General features: G+C 44.9%; 1 protein-coding gene across 5 annotated transcripts in view; it reads right to left on the bottom strand.

Moving 5' to 3' along the window:
- The window catches only part of LOC136678357 (receptor-type tyrosine-protein phosphatase F), a 187723-nt gene that overhangs the window by 107385 nt on the left and 56872 nt on the right, over window positions 1–23466 (bottom strand). For all 5 annotated transcript variants that reach the window (XM_066656393.1, XM_066656390.1, XM_066656391.1 and 2 more), the window contains exon 2: window positions 6578–6747. In XM_066656393.1, coding sequence (XP_066512490.1) covers window positions 6578–6674 — 97 coding nt within the window. In that variant the 5' untranslated portion in view covers window positions 6675–6747. The remainder of the gene's footprint in view (window positions 1–6577; window positions 6748–23466) is intronic.

Here is a 23466-nt window from a genome sequence, read left to right as displayed (position 1 = left end):
GCTACGGTTGAAGACGTCTGACAGTGGGTCAATAGCGCGGCGCTGTTAGCAGGAAAAGAGCACGGCCTCAGAGCTACCGTAATGATATTCATGTCCTCGGTACAAAGGAGTTCACAGCGGCTTCCACAGCATTAAAACCCACTGCGGCAATTTCAGGGGCCAGAGAGCGCACTCGGACTCAGACTCGGAACCAGAATACACACTGGGTCCGTCTCAGAACCTACAAAGGCAGCATGACGTTTTAATGGAGCGTTAGGAGCATCTTCATTCAAATACAGCACTTGCCAAGTTCACATTATGATCCTCATCAATCAATTCAGATATTAAACATAGATTATATTTATAAATGTAAGTGGTCTGTATCTGTCTGTAATGTGAACAAATCTGTCCCTGAAAGGCATTTACGTCACGTGCCCACAAATCGGATACGGATCAGATCTAGGAACACACAAAATATATAAGTGAATTAAAGCTGATTTTAAAAGATTGACCGGTTCACACTGTGCTGAAAAAATCAGACCTCTGTCCCTTTAATGTCTATGTTTGCCATTTTAATTCAATTTCTTCACCATTTGCTGTGGAAAAAGTTCTGGTGTTTGTATGCAGACATGGCTCTGTAAATAGGTAACAAACCAAGCATTCTCTCTCTCTCTCTCTCTCTCTCTCTCTCTCTCTCTCTCTATCTGTGGTGGAGAGACTCCGACTTATTTTTGCTGTTACAGTTACATTACTTAAGCACTTACTTCATGAGATAAACACAAAGCAAAATTGGTAAAGCTCGAGTTACTAATGAGTTTCTGATGAACACAAAAGTTCAACTTCAACCACCAAGATACAGTCGCTTCTTACTCGAACACACCGTTCCACATTAAAAGACGTAGAGCTTCTGAATGAACCCAAACAGGAGGTGTCTAGTTAAAGTTTATGTGGCTGAATGCCATCAAATCCCTCCAGCAACGTTCGGACATCTAGTGTAAAAGCCGCCCGAAGTCTTTTGAGCGTTAAAGACGTACCCAGAGCCCTCCACCGCTCGGGAGATGACAGAAGGCTGCCGCACGCTTGTCATAAATCAAAAGCAATCACGACGGCTAATGTCACTTCACGACATTCAGCACAGTGCTGCGACTGCGTTTGATTGATGCCATAGTGTGTTAAACAGGCAGAACGTATGTCTCCGTGATTAAAACCACTTCAGCTGCAGTTTCAGTCTGGTAATAAAACACTCCCGGCCGAGGAGGCTGTACACAAACCTCATTCCTTATGCTCGGTAAATACAGCCTCGCAAAAACACTCTCAGCATGTTTTCACTGACGTACTTCAAATAATCAAGTCATTTAGCAGTGGGTATCTTTCATTTCTGTGATTCCACCAAATCCCTGCGTAATTCACAAGTAAATTAACGACAGAAAGTGGCGCTGATTTGTTGCAAAGTGCTTCTCGAGTCAGAGTTGGTGACAGTGTTGAATGGAACGTCCTTTAAATAGAAAATAGAGGCAATGCTTTACCAGGGTTTTGAGAAGTTTCTGAGCTAAAACAAGCACATTTTCACCCAGTCACTCACTCTCACACACATTCACCCAGTCACTCACTCTCACACACACATTCACCCAGTCACTCACTCTCACACACACATTCACCCAGTCACTCACACACATTCACCCAGTCACTCACGCTCACACATTCACCCAGTCACTCACTCTCACACATTCATCCAGTCACTCACTCTCACACATTCATCCAGTCACTCACTCTCACACATTCACCCAGTCACTCACTCTCACATTCACCCAGTCACTCACTCTCACATTCACCCAGTCACTCACTCTCACATTCACCCAGTCACTCACTCTCACACATTCACCCAGTCACTCACTCTCACACTTTCACCCAGTCACTCACTCTCACACTTTCACCCAGTCACTCACTCTCACACTTTCACCCAGTCACTCACTCTCACTTTCACCCAGTCACTCACTCTCACACTTTCACCCAGTCACTCACTCTCACATTCACCCAGTCACTCACTGACTCTCACACATTCACCCAGTCACTCACTCTCACACTTTCACCCAGTCACTCACTCTCACACATTCACCCAGTCACTCACTCACACATATGGACATTTTCACACACTCACCCAGTCACACACACACACTCCTGTGGACAGTCTCCCACACTCATGAATGAATGAATTAAAAAAATGCCGTAGGAACCTTCACAGCTCTGAGCAGACAATACAGAACAGCTTTCTCATCAGTATTTCTGGGTGGAGGCTGAGCTGGTGGCTCCACCCTGTAATTCGGCTCCCTCCCAGTCCTCCGCTGATTACAGACAACACCACACTCCAACCCACTGTTTGTGGTCGTCAATATTTTAAACCCCAGACTATTTCTGGAGCTGTGTTTGCTTACTCTGCTGTTTAGGGTTGGTATTTTTATCCAGCAGCATCCTGAATCACAACAGCGAGGAGTACGACAGATCTGACCTCACACGCTGTCGTCCACTTCCAGAAAACTTCTGAAGTCAGTCCTGGCCCCAAGTTTCTGCTTCTGTCTGAAGCGAGCGGCGCGGGTCCTCTACAGGGAAATGTTTAAAGACGAAAGTGAAACAATCCATAATTAAACAGCGTTTTAGATGCTCTCTGGATCCCGACAGCTTTCAGTTTTAAACTTCTCCAGCTTCAGAAACAATCCCTAAAGCATTCCGCTAAATATAAAAGCTTCAGATGTGTTTTATGTGCTGCCTTTAAAGAGCTCTTATCATATTTTACTATTTAAATGTTTCAAAGTGCACCGCCGAGCTCATACAGGCCGTTCTGAATTATGTGATTTTGTGATGTCACAAAGAAACAATAACAAAAACAGTGCTAAAATAATGTCATAGCAGCTCAACAAACACACTTGGAGGAGAATGCTAACTGCCCAGATTTGTTGGTAGGCAAAAGATGCCAATATGAAGAGAGGACCATCCTACAGAGAGAGAGAGAGAGAGAGAGAGAGAGAGACTGTGTAACCTTGAACTTAATGACCATTTATGGTGGTCTCTCTGCTTTGTTTTTTTGCGCTGGAAAAAGCTCCTGTGTTTATACACATCCCTGGCTCTGTTAATGGGAAACAATACTCCATACTGGCTCAGGCATCTCTCTCTCTCTCTCTCTCTCTCTCTCTCTCTCTCTCTCTCTCTCTCTCTCTCTCTCTCTCTCTCTCATCTAACTTCTTGTTCAAAATGGAAATAAAACTGGAGATATTTAGATATTATTGGATAATAACCATGACTTGGTAGAAAGCAGAAGCATGGTATCACATTACTGCAGGAGAAGAGAGGATTAAAGGGCAGGGAGAAGGTCAGTGGGTCTTCCGGGGACAAATCGGGCGGTCTGTAGTCCATCAGCAGCTCCTGCAGTGGTCAGTCACAGCGGCGTGAGACTGGACTAATGAGGGAGCAATGTGTTATGTTAATGAACCGAGCAGGAATGTGTGAGTATCGAGCATAAGGGACTGAACCAATTATGGTGATGAGCAGAGTTGAGCAGGGAGTGTGTGTGTGTGGTGTGTGTGTGTGTGTGTGTGTGTGTGTGTGTGGTGTGTGTGTGTGTGTGTGTGTGTGTGGGAGAGGGGGGTAACATTTGCTCTGTAAACAGTCTTTATCCACTTGGGGAAGCACTTAGAATGATCAAGGAATAACAAGTAGGCTGTTCCTCAGTGTGACCTTTTTATCCTCCTCGGCAAAACGATTCATTTCAGCACATTTTGTCCCCAAAATTATAAAATGAAAAGTGAAATATGAGCGCTTTGAAGAATAACTCTACCGTGAGACCACCCTGAGACCCCCCTGAGACATCTTTAATTCATAAACATCCACCTGCTCAACCTAGCGCAGGTTAGCCCCTCCCATCTGTGCTGAAGTTATAAAATGTGTCAGACACGGATCATCTTAGACCTTAGACCTTAGACTTACCTCCCTCCCTCACTCACTCACTCTTAGCCTTAAACTCTCCACAAGGTGGCACTTTGTATTCACCGCGAAGTAGCGAGGGATTACTGTATTTGTGATGTCACAACACCTGTGCATTGCCTTCCTAACCTGCTCTTTAGTGTGAAGTTATACGGAGTGTTGGGCTGCTTTATGAAAGAGAATCAGAGCCGATCATATTTGAATATATGCAACTTAAAGGTAGAGTAACATATAACAGCATTATATTATCTTCGATTATATGTAAGACTAAATATAAGTGAGAATACATAAGACTACTAAGATTTTATATCGGCAGATAAGAGATGAGACAGCAGCTACAATCAGAAAAATAATAATAAAATAAATGCAAAAAAAGATAAGAAAATGTAAGACATGTACATTTTTAAGTAAATATCTTCACAAGTGCAACGCTGCTGAACATCTTTGTGGCCTGTAATGGCTGTACATTTTGTCAGCCCTGGAATAGGACACTTGAAGGTGACCCTCGCCACGTTACTGAACGTTCAGAGCTGTGTGGGATGGGGGAGAGAGAGAGAGAGAGTGCCCAGCTCTGTGAGGAAGAGTGTGAGCTGTTTTTACAGAATGCTTCTGACAGCGTGCGGAGGTCAGGCGCTGAATTAAATGACTCTGTGACTCGAACCTGACCCCACGTCTCCACCGTCTTAACGGTCACTCCAGAGGACGACAGGACACAGATGGCAACACTGCTGAGATCACCGTGTTGCCGAGGGCCGGGGGTCTCCGTTCTCGTTGGGATAGAGGGGTGGGGTGGACTGTAAATGCCCTTCAAACTAAGATTTTTCAGTTAGAGTCACACTTCAAACGGAGGGTTGTGACACCTTGTGAATCACCAGCGAGACGCTGAGCAGCGACCAAAGAACCCACAGATGTCTGTATTTTCTCCTTTAAGCACTGTGATCACCAGTGGAGTCTCTTAGTTTAATGTAGTTTCAGTGGATTATGGCCCTTTACTACATTCCTGCACCTGACACTGCTACAGAATTTAAGATGGAACTGGAAGCTTCAAACACAAAGCTGCAGAATAAGAATCTGAATTCAGCTCCATAATCACACAATAAATGGCTCTCCATTTAACTAAACTCCAGCAGCTCCTCTGATATCACTGCAGACTGGTGCAGAGCTGCTACAGAGCACCGCTAGTCGCCCGGGAATGAAGCGCTGCTCTTTTTCATTTGTGTTCTGATGTCGTATCAGGGTCTTGAAGGGTCGTCCTGTTTCGTAGTGGAAGATTTTAACCACTTCACCCTGTAACTCAATTCCAAGGGGCAAGAGGACACTCCAAAACAAGGGGGAAGGGGAAGAGACGGGATTCACCCTTAACTAGACTCTAGGGCTGATTCGACACTGTACGACACACTGTTATGTGTAAACACGAATGAGATGACACTCAGCAGAAGTCCAAACATACACACCAGTGACCTTGAAGCATGAATATTGTCTGTGTTTATAGTTACAACCCATTTAAAGACGTGTAGACAAGCTGGTGTAGAGGAGGGCACTGGGCTGATCCAGAACTAGTCCACACCAGCTCCAAATCTCTTTGATGCTCGTTACAACACATGCCCCACCATTGCTGTCAGGATTTGATAGCATTCATTTACAAACTTTAGTGAGGTCTGTTCTGGATTTCATCCCAAAGGTAGTTTGCTCCAGAGCCCAGAGCTAGAAAGCTTTACACCCCTCCTGCCAGCGCTTGGCGTGAGCATGGTGACTTTAGGCATCAGTTCAGCGCCCTTCATTTAAAAATCATTCATTCATTCATTATCTGTAAGCGCTTATCCAATTCAGGGTCGCGGTGGGTTCAGAGCCTACCTGGAATCATTGGGTGCCAATAAATTTTGGCCATATTGTCCAGCCCTACATATAATTCACTGTCTATTTTTGTCAATTTTTTGTTTACTACATCATTTAAAGACCGCAGCTGTCCTTCACACATTTCATGACGAATTGACCAATTGAAATGCTCCAAAATTACTAGGAATAAAAAAAACTATATGATACTTACAGTACCCATCAAAAGTTTGGACATCTTCTCATTCAATACTTTTTGTTTTTTGTTATTTTTCTGCGGTGTCAGAGAATATGGAACACACTGATTAAACAAACTAGAACGTTTAATACTTTAGATACTTCAAAGCTTTGCCGTTCTCTCAATCAGCTTCATGAGGTCGTCACCTGGAATGGTTTTCAGTGAACAGCTGTGGCCTCGTCAAGAGTTAATTTGTAGAACTGCTCACCTTCTTAATGTGTTTGAGACCATAACTTGGTTGTGCAGAGGTAAGTGCAGGTGCACGGTTCTACACAGTGACCAGCCCTATTCCACCAATGACTAACGAGAAGATGTGTCCAACTTGTGACTGGTACTGTGTATACTGTATATATTCCAGTATTGATGAGTGAGAGAAAGGTGCTACATAAATTAAACATATTATTATTATTATTATCTTTCCTACTGGCTGTTCCAACAATTGCTGGATTAGAGCTCCGCCCACCTCCTCTACCCCCACGCACAAAGCAGAGCAACTGCATCATGGCTAAAGGCAGCGAGGCCGTCGTTAGACAGAAATGAGTGTGTACTTACTGTCTGCCTGCGAGGAGAAGGCCACGAAGCCCAGCAGTAGCAGGACACAGAGCTGGTTGGGCAGGAAGGGCACTGACGGGCAGATACTAGGCACCATGTTCCAGACTGGCACTGCTCCTCCTCGGTCCCCGCTCAACTCCACAAACTCTCACACAATCATAGGCTACGACCTGAGGAGAGACAGATAAACACTCGGGTTACAAACAGGAGGTTGCTCCGCGTGTTCGCCGCCCCAACCACTTTTGTGTGTGTGTGTGTGTGTGTGTGTGTGTGTGTGACTCCAAATTGCATTGTAATGATGTGCAATAAGCCCTTAATTAATGAAAGAAAGAGCACAAAGAGTGATTAACAATTAAAAACACCTTAACACGACTTTCCCTCGTCACTGTGCCATGCCTTGAACTGAACATTTGTAATCAATCGATACGGCAACCGATCAATACTCCTAAACTCAACCCTGGCACTGACAACCCAGTGTCTCTACCGAGCAGTGGGCAGCAGTTCAGGGATTAAACCCTGCCAAGGACCCTCAGGGTCAATGAAGGAAACAAACACTCATCAAATGAAGGTCAACCTCTGACCAACAGCCAAAAATCACAGGGCACCAGCAGGGGAAGGTGGGGGGGCATCAGTGACCCAATGACAGGCCATCGTTAAACACCCCATTAAGATATTACACAGACCACACACAGACACACACACACACACACACACAGATGAGTCCAGAAGGGCTTCTCTCTCTCTTTCTCTCTCTCTCTGGATCAATATCAGCGATGCTAAAGTCTCAGATCTGTGCGTTATGATTCCTCATTGACCTAGAAAACGTCTCTTTGTTGCCATATGGCTGATCTGAGAGCAGACGCCGAGGGGAAGGAGAAGAGAGTCTGAGAAAACACCCCCACATCCACAGTTCGCAAAGCGGCCTCAGGGTTCTGGACACCTGCTCGTCCAGCATTTCCTCCGAAGACTCCACCTAAGAGCCAGGAGCGCAGATCATAGCTTTGGGGCTTTAACAGCATTTAAACACAAACTTCACCGCGGTTAAACCCTACAGTATAACTAGTTACGGACCATAAACAGCACTTCAACTCATCCCCGGGGCGCTGGATGGAGCTGAAGGGCTTTATGTCACTCTAGTGACGCTTGGCATTGAGCGTGTTGACCTTAGGCTCATATGAAGCTGCTCCAGTGTCCTACTGTTTCATACTCTCACTGTGGAGATTAAACAAGCAGTGTTCTGATTGGCAGCCTCGCAAAAACAGGGTGAGGGGGCGGAGCTGAACTGCTGACGTCACTAAAGCCGTGATCTGTAAATGCTATGGTTTCTATGGTATGGGCCCTTTAAGAGCGAGAGCGTGTGTTATGGTATAAGCCGGTGGTAAGCGGTGGTCTCTGCTTGGCGAGGGCTGTGGACAGGTGCGCTGCCCACTCCTGACCATCTGCTCTCGTCCATCGGCTCGACTCCAGCTCCGCTCCGGCTCCAGACGATCTGCCAAGAGTCTGATGGTGTTTACATGACTAATCAAATATTTCCATCTCTCCTGCCGAGACGACACACAACACAAAATGGACAGAGTCCCTGAATATCGGCCTCGTAACAGGCGTTATTTAATAAACGCTTACGCTAAACAGCAGCGCAGCAGCGCTCCTCTGTGACAGGTTTGTGGCGGACACTAACATCTCTGTGTGGGTGGCCAGTCCATTCTGGACAACACCGTACTCGTAATAAGTGTGTATGCTAAGTAGGGAGAACACGGACAGAACTGTGAAATAAAAATGGAATTCCAGTACAACGACGGAAATGCAAGTTCTTACAAACACTCACACAGTTCTGAGCGACATAGTTTTGCAGTTTATGCAATATCTGTGCACATTTAATACATATGCAAGCTCTGCTAATGTTTTCTGGTTGTAGACGATGTTTGGCTCGCACGCAAGGTACATTAAAGCAACACTAGGTAGTATTTTTTCCGTAAAATTACATCTTCATAATCACTGTGATGCTCCACTGAGCTGTAACAGGGAAAATAGAGCCTCTGTCGTTGCTACTCTGGGTTCAGCACTGCAGAAACTGCACTATGTAACTTCTAGGGGAGGGTAGGAAACCAATCCTTGTCCTTTCAGGACAGTGCTGTAAAAGTGAATAAAAGTGGTGCTTTAGCGCAGTACTGTTGTTAAATCAGAGTAGCAATTGCGTTTAATACATAGGTGCCATTGTTGTTTACTGTTTGTTTAGTTGTAGTTATTTTCTTAAAGAAAAAAACAGGCTTCACAGGGCCCTAGGTGACCAGAGTTGCTCTGTGAGTATTTACATTTTTACAAGTACAGGTCACTCAGGGTGTGCTGAGACTTCTGCAACTCCTACGTCTGCTCGTAATTCTTCCGTAGTTGTTATTTTTATCTGTGCATCAGTATGTTTGCAGGAGGATGGGTTTAGGACAGAGGCGAATCCCTTCCTTCGAGACTCGTTTGTCTTTATCCTGGAGCACCTCAGGCCCAGTTTGTGGGTGGTGGGTCGCACACTGCCCCATGTGTGTGTGTGTCTCTGTGTGTATGAGAAAGAGAGAGAGAGAGAGAGAGAGAGAGAGAGAGAGAGAGAGAGAGAACAATATCCCCAGTATCTCTCCAGGGCGAGTGATATTGGGTTGTGCCTTTAAGCTGACGAGGCGCTGATTAGTCCATTACTCACAGAACGCAGTCACAAACGCAGGCAGAAAACCCAGATCCTAACAAGGCCACATCTGAAGAGCTGCCAGAGCAGAGCCCTTTAAGTCTTCAATCATAAAGAACATCTGAGCTCGATACAATGGGCAAAAAAAAATAAAAAAAACACAACATGTGTGTGAGTCACGGCTCAGCAGCACAAAGAGACCGCCTCGGGAGACCCTCGGATCCTGCAACACACACCTTGTGTGTTCCGTTAAAGGGCCCATAGTCATGGGAAACTGAATTCATGACTTATTAAAAAACAAGGACACATACGCTGCACTCAAACGGCAGGTAAAAGTGGACCAGGTCTGATTTAACACGACCTACATGGAGCATTACACAGCAGTCACACTGCAACTCACTCAGGAGTGAAATCCCATTCATCTTAAATCAATATCATGAGCAATACATGGCTCAGGGTTCTAGTTTGATTCATTTTAACAGGTAAATTCTCCTCATCGAACACAATTCCACATGTTAAACCATTAATTCTACACTTCTTCGTCAATATTTTAATATAATTACCACATATCCAATGTCATATAATGATTTCTACCTTTTAGAAACGGTTTTCTGCAGTGTATAAACACTGTAAATGCTTTAACGTACAAATACAGCATCTATTCTGTAAAAAGTATCTGTTTTCTAGGTTCGTTTCTTCTTTTCATGTCACAAAAACCAACACATATCCCTCCACCAGCTACTCCGGCAGAATATACGTTGAGTGCTTCAATCCTTGGGATATATCCAATCAGGACAGAGATGATTTGTATGCATAGGTCCTAAATACTGAGGAAAAACAGCAAAGAGAGGTCTGAAAAATGACTAAAAATAAATTATGGCTGGACTTGGTGCATAAAAACATGCATAAAGTGAGAAAATCAGGCACAAGAACTAACTAGGGCCACTAGGGCCGGGCAATATATCGATTCAGCATCGTCATCGTGATGAGAATGTGCTCAACAGTCACAGTGCAGGACGTGCAATTTCACATGGATGGGTCTGGCTTTATATTTATCTGCACACATCTTACTGACAAAAGAGACCGAATCTGTAGACTCTGTTCTACAGCCTGAACAGTGCAGAGCGGTGGAGGGGGGACAGGGGAGTTGAGAAAATGCTCAGAACTGTCAAGACCACAGACTTTATGTGAGTGATATTCATTCATTCATTATCTGTAAGCGCTTATCCAGTTCAGGGTCGTGGTGGGTCCAGAGCCTACATGGAATCATTGAGTGGCAGGCGGAAATACACCCTGTAGGGGGCGCCAGTCCTTCACAGGGCTACACATACGGACACTTTTGAGTCACCAATCCACCTACCAACGTGTGTTTTTGGACTGTGGGAGGAAACCGGAGCACCTGGAGGAAACCCACGCAGACACGGGGAGAACACACCAAGTCCTCACAGACAGTCACCCGGAGCGGGAATCGAACCCACAACCTCCAGGTCCCTGGAGCTGTGTGACTGCAACACTACCTGCTGTGCCACTGTGCCGCCCCGTGAGTGACATTTTTTCTTTTCATTTTAAATATCACAATATTGCAACGTGAGATTTTTTTTCCAGTATCACGCAGCTCTAGGAAAAAATCAAATGAAGAAATACAGGGTACTGGCCCTTTAACAGTTTCTGCAGCTGAAGAAGAAAAGAGAGTGTGAGTCTGGATTAGTTTCTCAGGAGAAAAAGGGCGGGAAGAGCCAGAGATTATGAAGTGTCACGGCTCGGAGGATGGCCTACATACAGAGAGCGAGGATTAGAAAACCGATACCACTTTTCATGACAAATACCACAGAGTTTTAAAAAGTGCACGGCGAGACGGCACGTCAGTCAAACGTCGAAACTCTGACTCGACTGCTCCAGCCCATGGTCGAGACGCGGGGGGAGAGAGAGAGAGAGAGAGAGACACAGAGAGAGAGAGAGAGAGAGAGAGAGAGAGAGAGAGAGAATGTCAGCTTTGCAGATATCAGGTAACATTTCCTCCCGGACTAGAGCGTGTATTGGAGTCAGAGGAGTGGAAATGCAGTGTAAAAGTTCAAGATCTGTGTTTTTGAAGAAGTTTTCCATTTCAACGTCACTCCTTTACGCTCACGCTGAGAGGAGTCAGTGTGATCCACCTGCAGGAGTAGAGCGTATTTTTATGGGTGTTTATAGCTAGGTAGTGGGGTTGGGGCTATAACGGTATCTTAAAATGAAAACGTGTGGGGTGTGTCAGATTTCTGTTCTGCGAATGTCTAGTCACTACACTGACAAATGAGTTCATTCCTCTGTGTTTATCAGAGCCACAAGGAGGGGGCGCTGTGGGAGCTCATTGATTGGTGATGTGACACTCTGAAAACGGGTGGTGGGGAAAAAATAACCAAAGCCCAGTAGCTCTACGCAGTTGTGAGTTTAGCACAAAATTGGGTTTAAAACAGAGAGGAAGGAATCTGAAAACAAACAAAACAGAAGTCTCTTCAGTGGACTCTGCGTTGTAGACATGAGGCTTTATCTCTAAACGTGTGTGAGATTTGAGCCTCAGTTGCTGGAACACGGTGGGTGATGTGGTGTTTAGCACTTTCAGCTTCACTTATCTTAGCCTAGCAGACTAGCTACTCTTCTGAACGGTGCAGAACCGTCTTAATTCCCTCGCTTTTTAACTTTTCTGCTCCTCCAGCACCACTCGCTTTTAGCATCATAATGTGGTGCTGTGTGAGCTGTCAGGCTGTGGTTAACCTTAAAGAAGCTGAAGTCCTTTGTTAAAAAGCGGTGTCTACAAACTTCTGGACAGTGTCTGTGTCCAGGAGCTCTGTCAAGGACTTGTGTTGTATTCCACTGCAGACATTACTTATTCTGGACGTGTGCTTCAATCACCAGAAGGAGATGCTGAACCCTTTCTCCGAGAATTAGGACGCAGACCACTTTCCTCCTGAATGGGAACCAGTTCTGAAATGATCCTGAAGTGCTGAGGCAATTACGGACGTCACGCTGCGGCGGGAGGTTAAATCGGACCGATTATCTCGTCTAATTGCACACAACACAAGCTCGGGGTCGGACAGACGCAATTTCACAGCTTCGTCCCACTCTCTGGAGAACGGCACCTGGGCAGAGGGTTAGGACGGTAAGTCCAGGGCGTGTGAGGAAATGAAAGCTGCAGCAGATCGAGTCAAAAGTGAAATGAAAATTTGTGGCTGAAACAAAACCCAAATAAAAAAAATTATAAAAACCAAGAGTCAGAAAAACAGATCATAGATATACAACACATTCTGGCCTCTGAGCTTCTGAGCAGAACTGTCAGTGCCACCTTAAACTGCCTGGCACCAGTCCACCTTTAATGGTGCTAATGGTGCTAATTTTCCATTCCACCTTAAACTGTGCAGCCAAAACGTTTTAGCACCTCGGCATAAGAATACAACAGCTGTGGAAATTAAGGTGTATTTAATGTGGGACAGAAACATTCTGTTTAATCCTTGTTATTTTAGGCAGAATGTTGACAGAAAAGGTGAGGCACCTTGTGAAACAAACTAAGTATCTCACTCACAAACCTCTCTCTCTCTCTGTCTCTCTCTGTACTGGACAAACAGAAAGGAAAGTGTCCGCTGGTGTCTGGAAGAGGAGAGAGGCCTAAGGACAGTGGCCTGGGAGCGAGAGGCTATTTCCGACGGTGACAGAGTCCCTGACCAAGGCAGTGTTTGAAAACTCTTGATTCTGAGCAGCGGAGGAAGGGAAAGGAGGCCAGGACACCAGACTCTGGCAGGAACAGAAGAGTGGAGGAGAATGTGGGTTAACAGCAAAATGGGACGCTGCGCTCGGAGCGAGCCAGGCTCTGTACGTTACACGGCACCGTATACAGGCTCTAGGTCTTATAACAAGGGCAGAAGCTTTATATTGTGGGGGTGAAAACATCTTTTATGAAACTATGAACTTATTCTATTTATTTACATTTATTTTTCCAATAAGGACTTTTGCTTTGGAATCGTTGCTTCGTTTTAGTTTTGTTTCTGACTTTTGAAACACTTTTCACGGGTAGGAGGGTCCTAGATGAAGGCATTCACCTTGAATCTCTATTGGTCACTGACTTTTGGACTGACAGGTGCTCTGAAACCCCCCCCCCCCGGGAAAGAGCCACGCCCAGACCGCCAGCGATGCTCTTGATTTTGGCTTATGTAAAACTTCTGACACAAAATTCACTCCATAGAAACGGATTCAGAACAACAGACTAACAACACGAACAGGAATATAATTAAGAAATAGACCGTGTTTTATTGTTCCTCTAAATAAACACAACAGGGGTCAGCTCTGAAACATACACAGCACCCCCAACTGGACAGAAAGCCTTGTGCATCATTTCACAGTGTGAATGTGCACTCGCCGGGACTCCTCTATCAGCAGACTAACACAAGAAGAGAAAGCTAACCGTGGCCCTTCGTTTTCATTTTGATAGCTTAATGGCCCCTAGGAGGCATAAGGAAACATTCAGTAACAAACAGTAACCATGGATTAAAATGTTCTGTGTAGAGGATGTGTTCACTTAAAATCACTCAGAAAATCCACAAGAGAATGACACTGAACCAGGAATGCACAAACTTCGGCACACGTCTGTGTATCATACAAAACCAAGCTTCTATGATTAGCAGATCTCTTCTGGTGCTGCACAATATGGCAACACAAATGTTTCCAGACCCTTTACTCCTCCAGAAAGGCGTTACATTAGTTGCAGGAACATTTCTGTCGGGATTTGATGGCAATACCACCACTTAAACATGGTTGGAGGTCAAGTTGGATGGTCACAGACACTACACTTCTACCCAACTGGATGTTAATGAGTGTCTAGAAACTTTGGGACATGTTGTAGCTAAAAAAAAACCCTACACTTTAAAGCAGCATATTTACCTTAAAATTACAGCTTTAAAAATTATTATGATTATCCCTTCACAGGGCAACACACACACACTCACACCTAAGGACACTTGAGTCACCAATCCACCTACCAACACGTGTTTTTTGAACTGTGGGAGGAAACCAGAGCACCCGGAGGAAACCCACGCAGACACAGGGAGAACACACCAACTCCTCAACTGTGACTGTGACACTACCTGCTGAGTCACAGTGCCGCCCTAAAACTGATTAACACTCAGCAATTGTAGAGGGAGCCCAGGAGCAAAAATACCAAATCTTACCTAGTGTTACTTTAAGCTGACATTGCATCTCAACAGCATCATGAAAAGACATCACAGGGTTTCGTAAACATACCTGTGACCATTTTATTTCAATGACCTCGGTAAAGTAGTCTTTTGAGTCTGACGTCTGGTTCCATTCACCACCACAGATCTCAGATCACAGATCTCAAAGCTAAAAGCAGATGTGGATTAGAGACATGTGCACTGCATTTAATTCACCGCAGTGCAGCTTTAAAGACGCAAACTAAGGATGCTCTCTCTCCACTCCAAAGTGCCTACGCTACATTTCATGGTTCCTCAGGTGTGTGTGCTCGGAGAGTGGGCTCCAGCTCCAGTCGCAGGTAGAAGGGGTCCGAGTGGTTAGTGATAGATAGGGCAGAGTAAGATAAGGATATGGGGGGGGGGAATTCGGGGTGGGTTTCAGACAGCTGGAGGCTTTGCTGGAGGAACGCTCCAGAGCATAAAGGCTTTCTCTGACAGCTTGTGACTCACTTTGACCGCGACAGGCAAATTACCCAGAGTTCCACTTGAAAGGAGTGAGATCAAAAGAGCCACCGTGGCCTGGGTCCCCAAAAGCACAGCCAATGCGCTTTACTTTCCTGTGAGAAAGAAAAAGAGGGGGGGGGGGGTTTAGACGACAGACTTTACACTGAAGAGTGGAGGCTGTGGAGTGCTGAGAGTTTCACTCTGAGTCACACAGAGCTATAACTATAGAGCTCACACACTCACCGTCCACTGACCAAACACCGGCCACTCTGTAGTTCTACAATCACAGACTGTAGTCCATCTGTTGCTCTGCATACTAAGTTACCCCCCTCTCACCCTGTTCCTGAAAGCTCAGTACCCCCACAGAGCAGGTGTGATTTGGGTGATGGGTCACTCGCAGTGCTACAGTGACACTGACGTGGTGGTGGTGTGTTAGTGTGTGTTGTGCTGGTACGAGTGGATCAGACACAGCAGTGCTGCTGGAGTTTTTAAACCCTCTGTGTCACAGCTGGACTGAGAACAGTCCACCAAGCCTTCAAGCGTCCTGTGTCCACTGACTGGACTAGAGGACGACCAAAACACACTGTTGTGAAAGAGACAGGGAGAGGAGGAAGTGGAAGAAAAATAAGTAGCGATACGGGGGAAAGAGAGAGAAACAGAAGGAGAGAGAGAGACTGAACTGTTTTTCAGTGTCAGGTTTTTCTTTTTCTGAACTCTGACAGAAAAGCATTGTTTCTCTCCTCTGCCCGAGCGACAGAATACTCTCTCTCCGCCACAGACGAGTGCAGAGCAGCGTTCTGCATGAAATCCACTGCACTGAACCTGACACGGAATCCATCTTCCTTACACTCTCTCTATCACTCCTCTTCCTCCTTCTCCTCCTCCCATCACGCCTCCCCCTCTCCCACACCTGCTTCACTGCTCCTCTCTTTCATTCTCATCTGTTTCTTCTCTCCACACTCCATTTCTCTCTATACATCTCTCCCCTCTCTCATTTTTTCTGCACCTTTTCCTGTCCCATTTTTTTCTCATTTTTTCTTCCTTTGCTTTTTTTATTCACATTTCCCTCTCTCAGAGAGAAAGATGCAGAGTGAAAGAGAGAGTCAGAGGGAAATACAGTGACAGAGAGAGAGTGAGACAGAAAGAGAGAGACTGGTGTGAATCAGGTCGATGAATCAAAGGAAATAATTAAAGAGCAGATCTCGTCTTACAGAGAAGTGTCATCATCTCCGACACCGCGACCCAAAACCCCCCCACCCCACCCCAGCCCACACAGATCAGAGGGGTCCGGACTGGTCAGCACCGTGAGAACACACCGTGACCACAATGTCAATATGCTCCTGTATTAAACATGGGATATTTTTTCTAATGTCGCTGGGAGCTTGTTCCTCTCTTGTTTTTGCACACTGTTTATATTTGGTGTGTGATTGTGCTTTGGTCGCTAAGCGTCGTCTTAATTATAGTGTAAACACAGCACCTCCAAACTACAGATGCTGTGTTTTTCTTTGGTATGAGCTGCTCGAGTCACTCGGTCGGCCTCTGCGTTTAGGTTCTCCTCCTTGTCGCAGATAGGGGCAGAATCACATGACTACAGCATGGTAGTGTGGTTTTAAAGGGATTATATAAGAACACACAGTAGGGACTTAACAGAATAAACAACAAAAATGATATAATAAATATAGGCAAGATTATATCGATCAGAAGTTCTGATTGTCAATTTCAATCATTTTCAATTAATTAACACCCTAATCTGGTGTTACTCCAAAACTCCAAACCTTCAAAAGCATGAACCGAGATGATATTGACTTATTTTTACGGTCACTTAAGGTGGAAATGTCTCCTAACTCTAGAGATGGCTAACTGCATTACCAAAGGTGCTACAAAACCAAACAGATCGAGTTACAAATGAGTTTCTGTGGTAATTCAAACAGTGAATAAAAACTTACAAATTACACTTCAGCCACATACAAACAACAGATGTTATTTTTCTCAAACACACCATTCCACCTTAAAAGGTGTTTTCCCCACAGTCGTAGACATCCCCTTTAAAAACTTGCATGGTTAAATAAAAGTTAAATAAAAAAATGTGGGCTCAATGCCAAGGCTGTGGAGCAGTGGAACTGTGGAACATTGTTTTCTTTGGAGGGATAAAGCTCCGCACACTAATCATATGCATATGTTTATATTTATGTGTCTGAATGCCATCTAAATATTAGTGAGGTTAGGGACTGGTGGTGGAGGGTTATTTCAGACTCTTTAACTCCTCTCAAAGCTGGTGGATGGAGGTCCATCCTCCAGAGAACACAGTTCCACTGCTCCACAGCCCAGCGCTGGGGTAATGTTATAATAGCTCACCTCTGTGCTGTAATTACAGGGTGAGTAATTTTACCCCAGAGGTCTACAATGATGCAGGTCACTGTTATTAACACACACACACACACACACACACATACACACACTCTGAGCCACGTTAGCATTGCTGCACTGAGTTTTACTGCTGATTTGTCCTCGCTCTCTTTCTTCCACATCAGCTCCCTGAACCGCGGCCAAGAGGATAAACCAATCGAGGCATCGCCTTCATCAGAGAGAGACACACCAGCTAGCCCGGGATTAGCGGCCCCCCACAGAGGGGTGGGGGTGGGTGGGGGTCTATTTCTGAGGGACGTTAGTGTTCAGAAAGGATATAGGAACGTCAGTGTTGATTTAGTTGTAGCCTTCTGTCTAAAATGTGTTTACGTTTGACTCCCATTTTAATAATTTAATTATTGTTCGTTTAATCTAGTTTTAGTCGATGAAAAATAAAAATATTTTTGCCTAGTTTTAGTCCATTAAACAATTAAAAAATCTATTTTTAGCCATGTATTTATTGTACATAATTTTTAACTAATTTAGATTTTTTTAAATAACTTTCAAAAACCAAAGATAAAAATTCTAGCTACGTTTAAAACATATTGCTGTGCAAACTTACGGAAGGAAAATGGCCACAATATCATTCAAACACATTTTTGTATTTAATTAACATTGATATGAATGTGTGAGTGAATGTGTGAGTGTGTGTCGCTCTGCAAAGAACCAGGGTGTGTTCTGTTACAGACAATGAATGAATTAACTGATGAATATTATAAATCCTGAGTCGTTCAAAACCGAGAATGAGTCGAATCCAGATACTGGATTACCAGATACTGAATTGATTCTTTGGCAGTTGACTCCTTTTCAGTATTGAATAACAATAGCAAACAGGCCAAGCATTTTCCTGTTTTTATTTCCTTGTGATTGTGTGTGTTTTTAAATCTAAAATAACAGGTCGTTCATATTTAAACATTTAACGAAAAGTGCAAATGTGAACAACAGGTTCTCATCTTCAAATGATTGTTTTTGTTTAGTTCTCATCTAGTTTTTGTTTTGTGAAAAATAGCTGCAGAGTTATTCACTTTTACAGCACTGTCCTGAAATCAAGGGGGAGGCTTAAGGAAGAAGAGGGTTTGTTTCCTAAACTTACATAGTGCAGTTTCTGCAGTGCTGATATAAAAATATTACATAGTGTTAAGTCTAATAAACTCTACTAAACCTGCTCTTCTAATGAAGCATGCAGCTGGTCAGGTGACCACTATATAACCACAATATACACATTTATTTCATCCCAGAAATCAAGATCCTACTGATCTCAGGCCACATAAACAGATCGGTGTAAAGCCATTGTCGCTGGGTTACTGAGAGATAAACACCAGTACACACTCATACACAGCAGTGTGACCGTTAATGAGGATGTACAACCTGTCAATCACAATTAATGACCAAAATGGTCATTCACAATGATCACAACTGTCATGTTTCCATCTATTTGCTCCTGTCACGGCTGATTTTGTCTGACGTCCGGTTGAAAATGTCCCCAGCAATCACTAGCCGTAATCAAGGACATGGTAATAAAACACAGACAGACCTTTTAATGAGTGAACAAGTGTAATGGAAAGCTCTGGAGCAGCTGCACATGAGGCTAAAATAGGGGTGGTATAGTCACATTACTACCAGGAACCACAAGGTAGGTGTTTATACAACGTGTGTAATCACAACTACCACACGACACAACCTCAACTTTTAATGACAATTGAAGATGGAAGATTTGAATCTTTGGGAGTCGACTCCTCTTAGCGATCTCTGTTTACTGTGATTTTACTCTGTCGCTCTCGCTGTGAACAGAGACGCTGCTTTGGAACCAGGCTCTGAAAATAACATTGGATATTTCAGAGCTATATTTTCCGTTTTTAAAAAAGAAATGGAGTTGACTCAAGCTGTTAAGACCAAAATCTCTTCACACTCCTAAAGGAAAACCCTCGTCTTCCCCATAATCCTGTGACACAGCGGCAGATACTGCGGTGGGTCTTTTTTGCCATGTGTATAATGATTACAGAGTGTGGTTTTCGAGCACTGTTTTTCATTTTTAAATGAAAATCAAATGGCCCAAATACATAGATATAGCTTTTATTATGAATTCAAGAGCCACACTTCTAGAGGAAAAGGGATACATGAGTTTTAAGGTCACCACTGTCCAAAAAGACCATGTCCAATGCCAAACGGGGGACAGAGGGATTTAAAGCCCTCCAGCCTCAGGCTGTGGAGCAGGTGAACCGTGTTCTCCCGACAGGACTTAGAGGATGGGCTGATTGCCACCAAATCCTCACAGCAATGTTTCTAATATCTAATATTACAGATTCAGTGACTAATGTAAGGTGTAGTTAGAGTCAGTGTGAGCTGTTATCTCTCTCTCTGCGTGAGAAGGGGAACAGATAGCGACTGTCGTACAGAAAAGCGGGAACTAATTTGCCTCTCGCGTCAGCGCCAGCTTATCTCCGTCTGCAGGCAAATAAGAGTCTCACGCTTCTTTTTATCCCCCCATCTCTCTCCATCTGAGCTCCTCCTCTCTGCAGCTTCTCCCGGAGTTTCTCCTCAGCAGAGACCAGGGTCAGAGCGAAGATGTGAGGTCTGTACACGAGCAGGAAGAGCCCTGTTTATTCAGAGGATCTGAGCCGTCATTTAGGAACCCCCTCATTTTAATGCGTCAGATATATTTAATCTCACACTCCAGCCTCCTCCGACTCAAGGAAGTGTTTCTAAGTCACATCACGATACAAAAACAAGAGAGAGAGTGAGTGAGTGAGTGAGTAAGTGAGAGAGTGAGAGGAAGTAAGTGAGAATGAGTGAGTGAATGTGTCGGTGAGATACTGAGTGATTGATTCAGTGATTGTGAGTGGGTATATCAGTGTGGGAACACACACTGTGTGTGAGTGAGCATAAGTGAATCAGTGAGTGACTATGTGAAGGAAGACATAATGTGAGTGTACGAGTGAATGAGTATGTTACCACGAGTATGTGAATATATCAGTGAGCGTGAGAGTTTGGCGTTTGATGTCGTGAAAGTTTGGCATTTGACATGGTGAAAGTTTGCTGTTTGATGTGGTGAGTGGTTGGAGTTAGACGTAGTGAGAGTTTGGCGTTTGACATGGTGAGAGTTTGGTGTTTGACGTGGTGAAAGTTTGCTGTTTGACGTAGTGAAAGTTTGGTGTTTGACGTAGTGAGAGTTTGGTGTTTGACGTAGTGAGAGTTTGGTGTTTGACGTAGTGAGAGTTTGGCGTTTGACGTAGTGAGAGTTTGGCGTTTAACGTAGTGAGAGTTTGGCGTTTGACGTAGTGAGAGTTTGGCGTTTGACGTAGTGAGAGTTTGGTGTTTGACGTAGTGAGAGTTTGGTGTTTGACGTAGTGAGAGTTTGGTGTTTGACATGGTGAGAGTTTGGTGTTTGACGTGGTGAAAGTTTGCTGTTTAACGTGGTGAAAGTTTGGTGTTTGACGTAGTGAGAGTTTGGTGTTTGACGTAGTGAGAGTTTGGTGTTTGACGTAGTGAGAGTTTGGCGTTTGACGTAGTGAGAGTTTGGCGTTTGACATGGTGAGAGTTTGGTGTTTGACGTGGTGAAAGTTTGCTGTTTGACGTAGTGAAAGTTTGGTGTTTGACGTAGTGAGAGTTTGGTGTTTGACGTAGTGAGAGTTTGGTGTTTGACGTGGTGAGAGTTTGGCGTTTGATGTGGTGAGAGGTTGGATTTGTCGTGGTGAGTGATTGGAGTTTGACGTGGTGAGAGGTTGGAGTTTGACGTGGTGAGAGGTTGGTGTTTGACGTGGTGAGAGGTTGGAGTTTGACGTGGTGAGAGGTTGGAGTTTGACGTGGTGAGAGGTTGGAGTTTGACGTGGTGAGAGGTTGGAGTTTGACGTGCTGAGAGGTTGGAGATTGATGTGGTGAGATTTTGGTGTTTGACATGGTGAGAGGTTGGAGTTTGATGTGGTGAGAGTTTGGAGTTTGACGTGGTGAGAGTTTGGTGTTTGACGTGGTGAAAGTTTGGTGTTTGACGTGGTGAGAGTTTGGCGTTTGACGTGGTGAGAGTTTGGCGTTTGACATGGTAAGAGTTTGCCATTTGACGTGGTGAGAGTTTGCTGTTTGATGTGGTGAGATTTTGGTGTTTGACATGGTGAGAGGTTGGAGTTTGATGTGGTGAGAGTTTGGAGTTTGACGTGGTGAGAGTTTGGTGTTTGACATGGTAAGAGTTTGCCATTTGACGTGGTGAGAGTTTGCTGTTTGATGTGCTGAGAGGTTGGAGTTTTTAATGTGGTGAGAGTTTGGCGTTTGATGTGGTGAGAGTTTGGCGTTTGACGTGGTGAGAGTTTGGCGTTTGACGTGGTGAGAGTTTGGCGTTTGACGTGGTGAGAGTTTGGCGTTTGACGTGGTGAGAGTTTGCTGTTTGATGTGGTGAGAGGTTGGAGTTTTTAATGTGGTGAGAGGTTGGAGTTTGACATGGTGAGAGTTTCGTTTATGATGTGGTGAGAGGCTGGAGTTTGATGTGGTGAGAGTTTGGCGTTTGACGTGGTGAGAGTTTGCTGTTTGATGTGGTGTGAGGTTGGTCGTGCCGTGGTGTGAGTTTGGCATGTGACATGGTTAGAGTGTCTGTGGGAGTAAACGCAGACTCAGAGCTACGTGTGATTAAAGAGCAGCCGAGGGCTCGGCAGTAAACAGCTACTTAACTTTCAGCCGTGTCTTCAAAGACATTGATTTGCAATGTTAAGCAGCGTGTTACCTTCCACCTGGAGTTGAGAGAGATTAAATAAATGCATCACGCTCTAAACTGGAGTTACCCCTCCCCACAAACCTCCACCGACAGCGAATTAGCGCAGAGAAATTCGCCTCCACCGAGGCTCCCATCGGAGGCGCCGCCGAATCCACATCACACCAAACTGAGAGCCTAATCACACTGGAGCAGGGCACGGGTCCAAGTGAAGCATTCTGGGAAACAAACTGTCAGTTCACATCATTTAACCCCTTCATCTGAATCATTTTCAACTAATTCTTTCATCATAAAGGGCTGGCATTACCCATTAATACTGAGTACAGAGCAGCCTATCAGAACAGAGCTCATTTACATACACATTAAATATCCAAAAGTTTGTAGACACCTACTCATATAGAGGGAGTTCAAATATTTCAGACACAGTGTGTAAATTCTACAGATGAGCACAAAATGAAGGGAGATGATTTGGAGCAGCTGCACATGAGCCTGGGCTCACCATGCCCAATGCCAAGTGTAGACTAGTGGGGTGTAGAGCCCCCCAGCACTAGGCTGTGGAGCAGTGGAGGGACAGAGCACAATTCAACACCTTTGGGGTGAGCTGGAATGGAGAGAGAGAGAGAGAGAGAGAGAGAGAGAGAGAGAGAGAGAGAGAGAGAGAGAGAGATTGATTGTCCTGAGTCAGTATGGACTGAGACACTGAGACATTAACAAAGCCAGGGCCATGTACAAACACCGAAGCTTTTTCCAGCACAAACATGAAGAGGAGCAAATGGTGAGGAAACCCCTGACTTTTATAAAAGTGTACTGGATTAAAATCCTGAACATCATCTTTAATGTCATCAAATCCTCACAACAAGCGTTTGACGTCAGGTTAAAAACTTTCCCAGACGAGTGTCAGGAGCAGAATTCTGATTAATGCCCTCGATTTCAGAAGAAACGCCGGGCGAGCAGGAGCATGTATTTCCTGTCACACTTGTGAAAGAGGAACTGAATCGTGGAACCACACGGAGCAGGACCTGCCGTCTGTTCCCAGAAGAGAAGCCGGAATTGTCCAGATAGTGGCCCCCGTTTTCCGAAGGCTGAAGCCCGGAGCGAGTGCTGAGGGAAGCAGCTGGACACAGGAGGAGGAAAGGGTCGTAAAACGGAAGGAATTTTAGGTCAGTGCCCTATACCCAGGAGGTCAGGAGTGACGGAGGGGAGGGAGGTTGTCTCCCCACGCTCTCAGCTCCTGTTCTCCACTTCACACAGAGACGTCTCATGATTTACAGACGTGAAGACAGGTGAACACACAGAGTGGGGACATTTTAAAGGAGTTGGAAAGAGTGTGCAGACAAAAGCATGACATTCTTGCTCAATGCTAAACGTGGACATGAGGGGTGTAAAGCCCGCCAGCGCTGGACTTTGGAGCAACAGCCGCTTAGCTCCACCCAGT

This window comes from Hoplias malabaricus, chromosome Y (genome assembly GCF_029633855.1).
Source record: "Hoplias malabaricus isolate fHopMal1 chromosome Y, fHopMal1.hap1, whole genome shotgun sequence".
NCBI lineage: Eukaryota > Metazoa > Chordata > Actinopteri > Characiformes > Erythrinidae > Hoplias > Hoplias malabaricus.
Note: the sequence above shows the minus strand (reverse complement) of the source record. Positions and strands in the feature narration are given on the sequence as shown.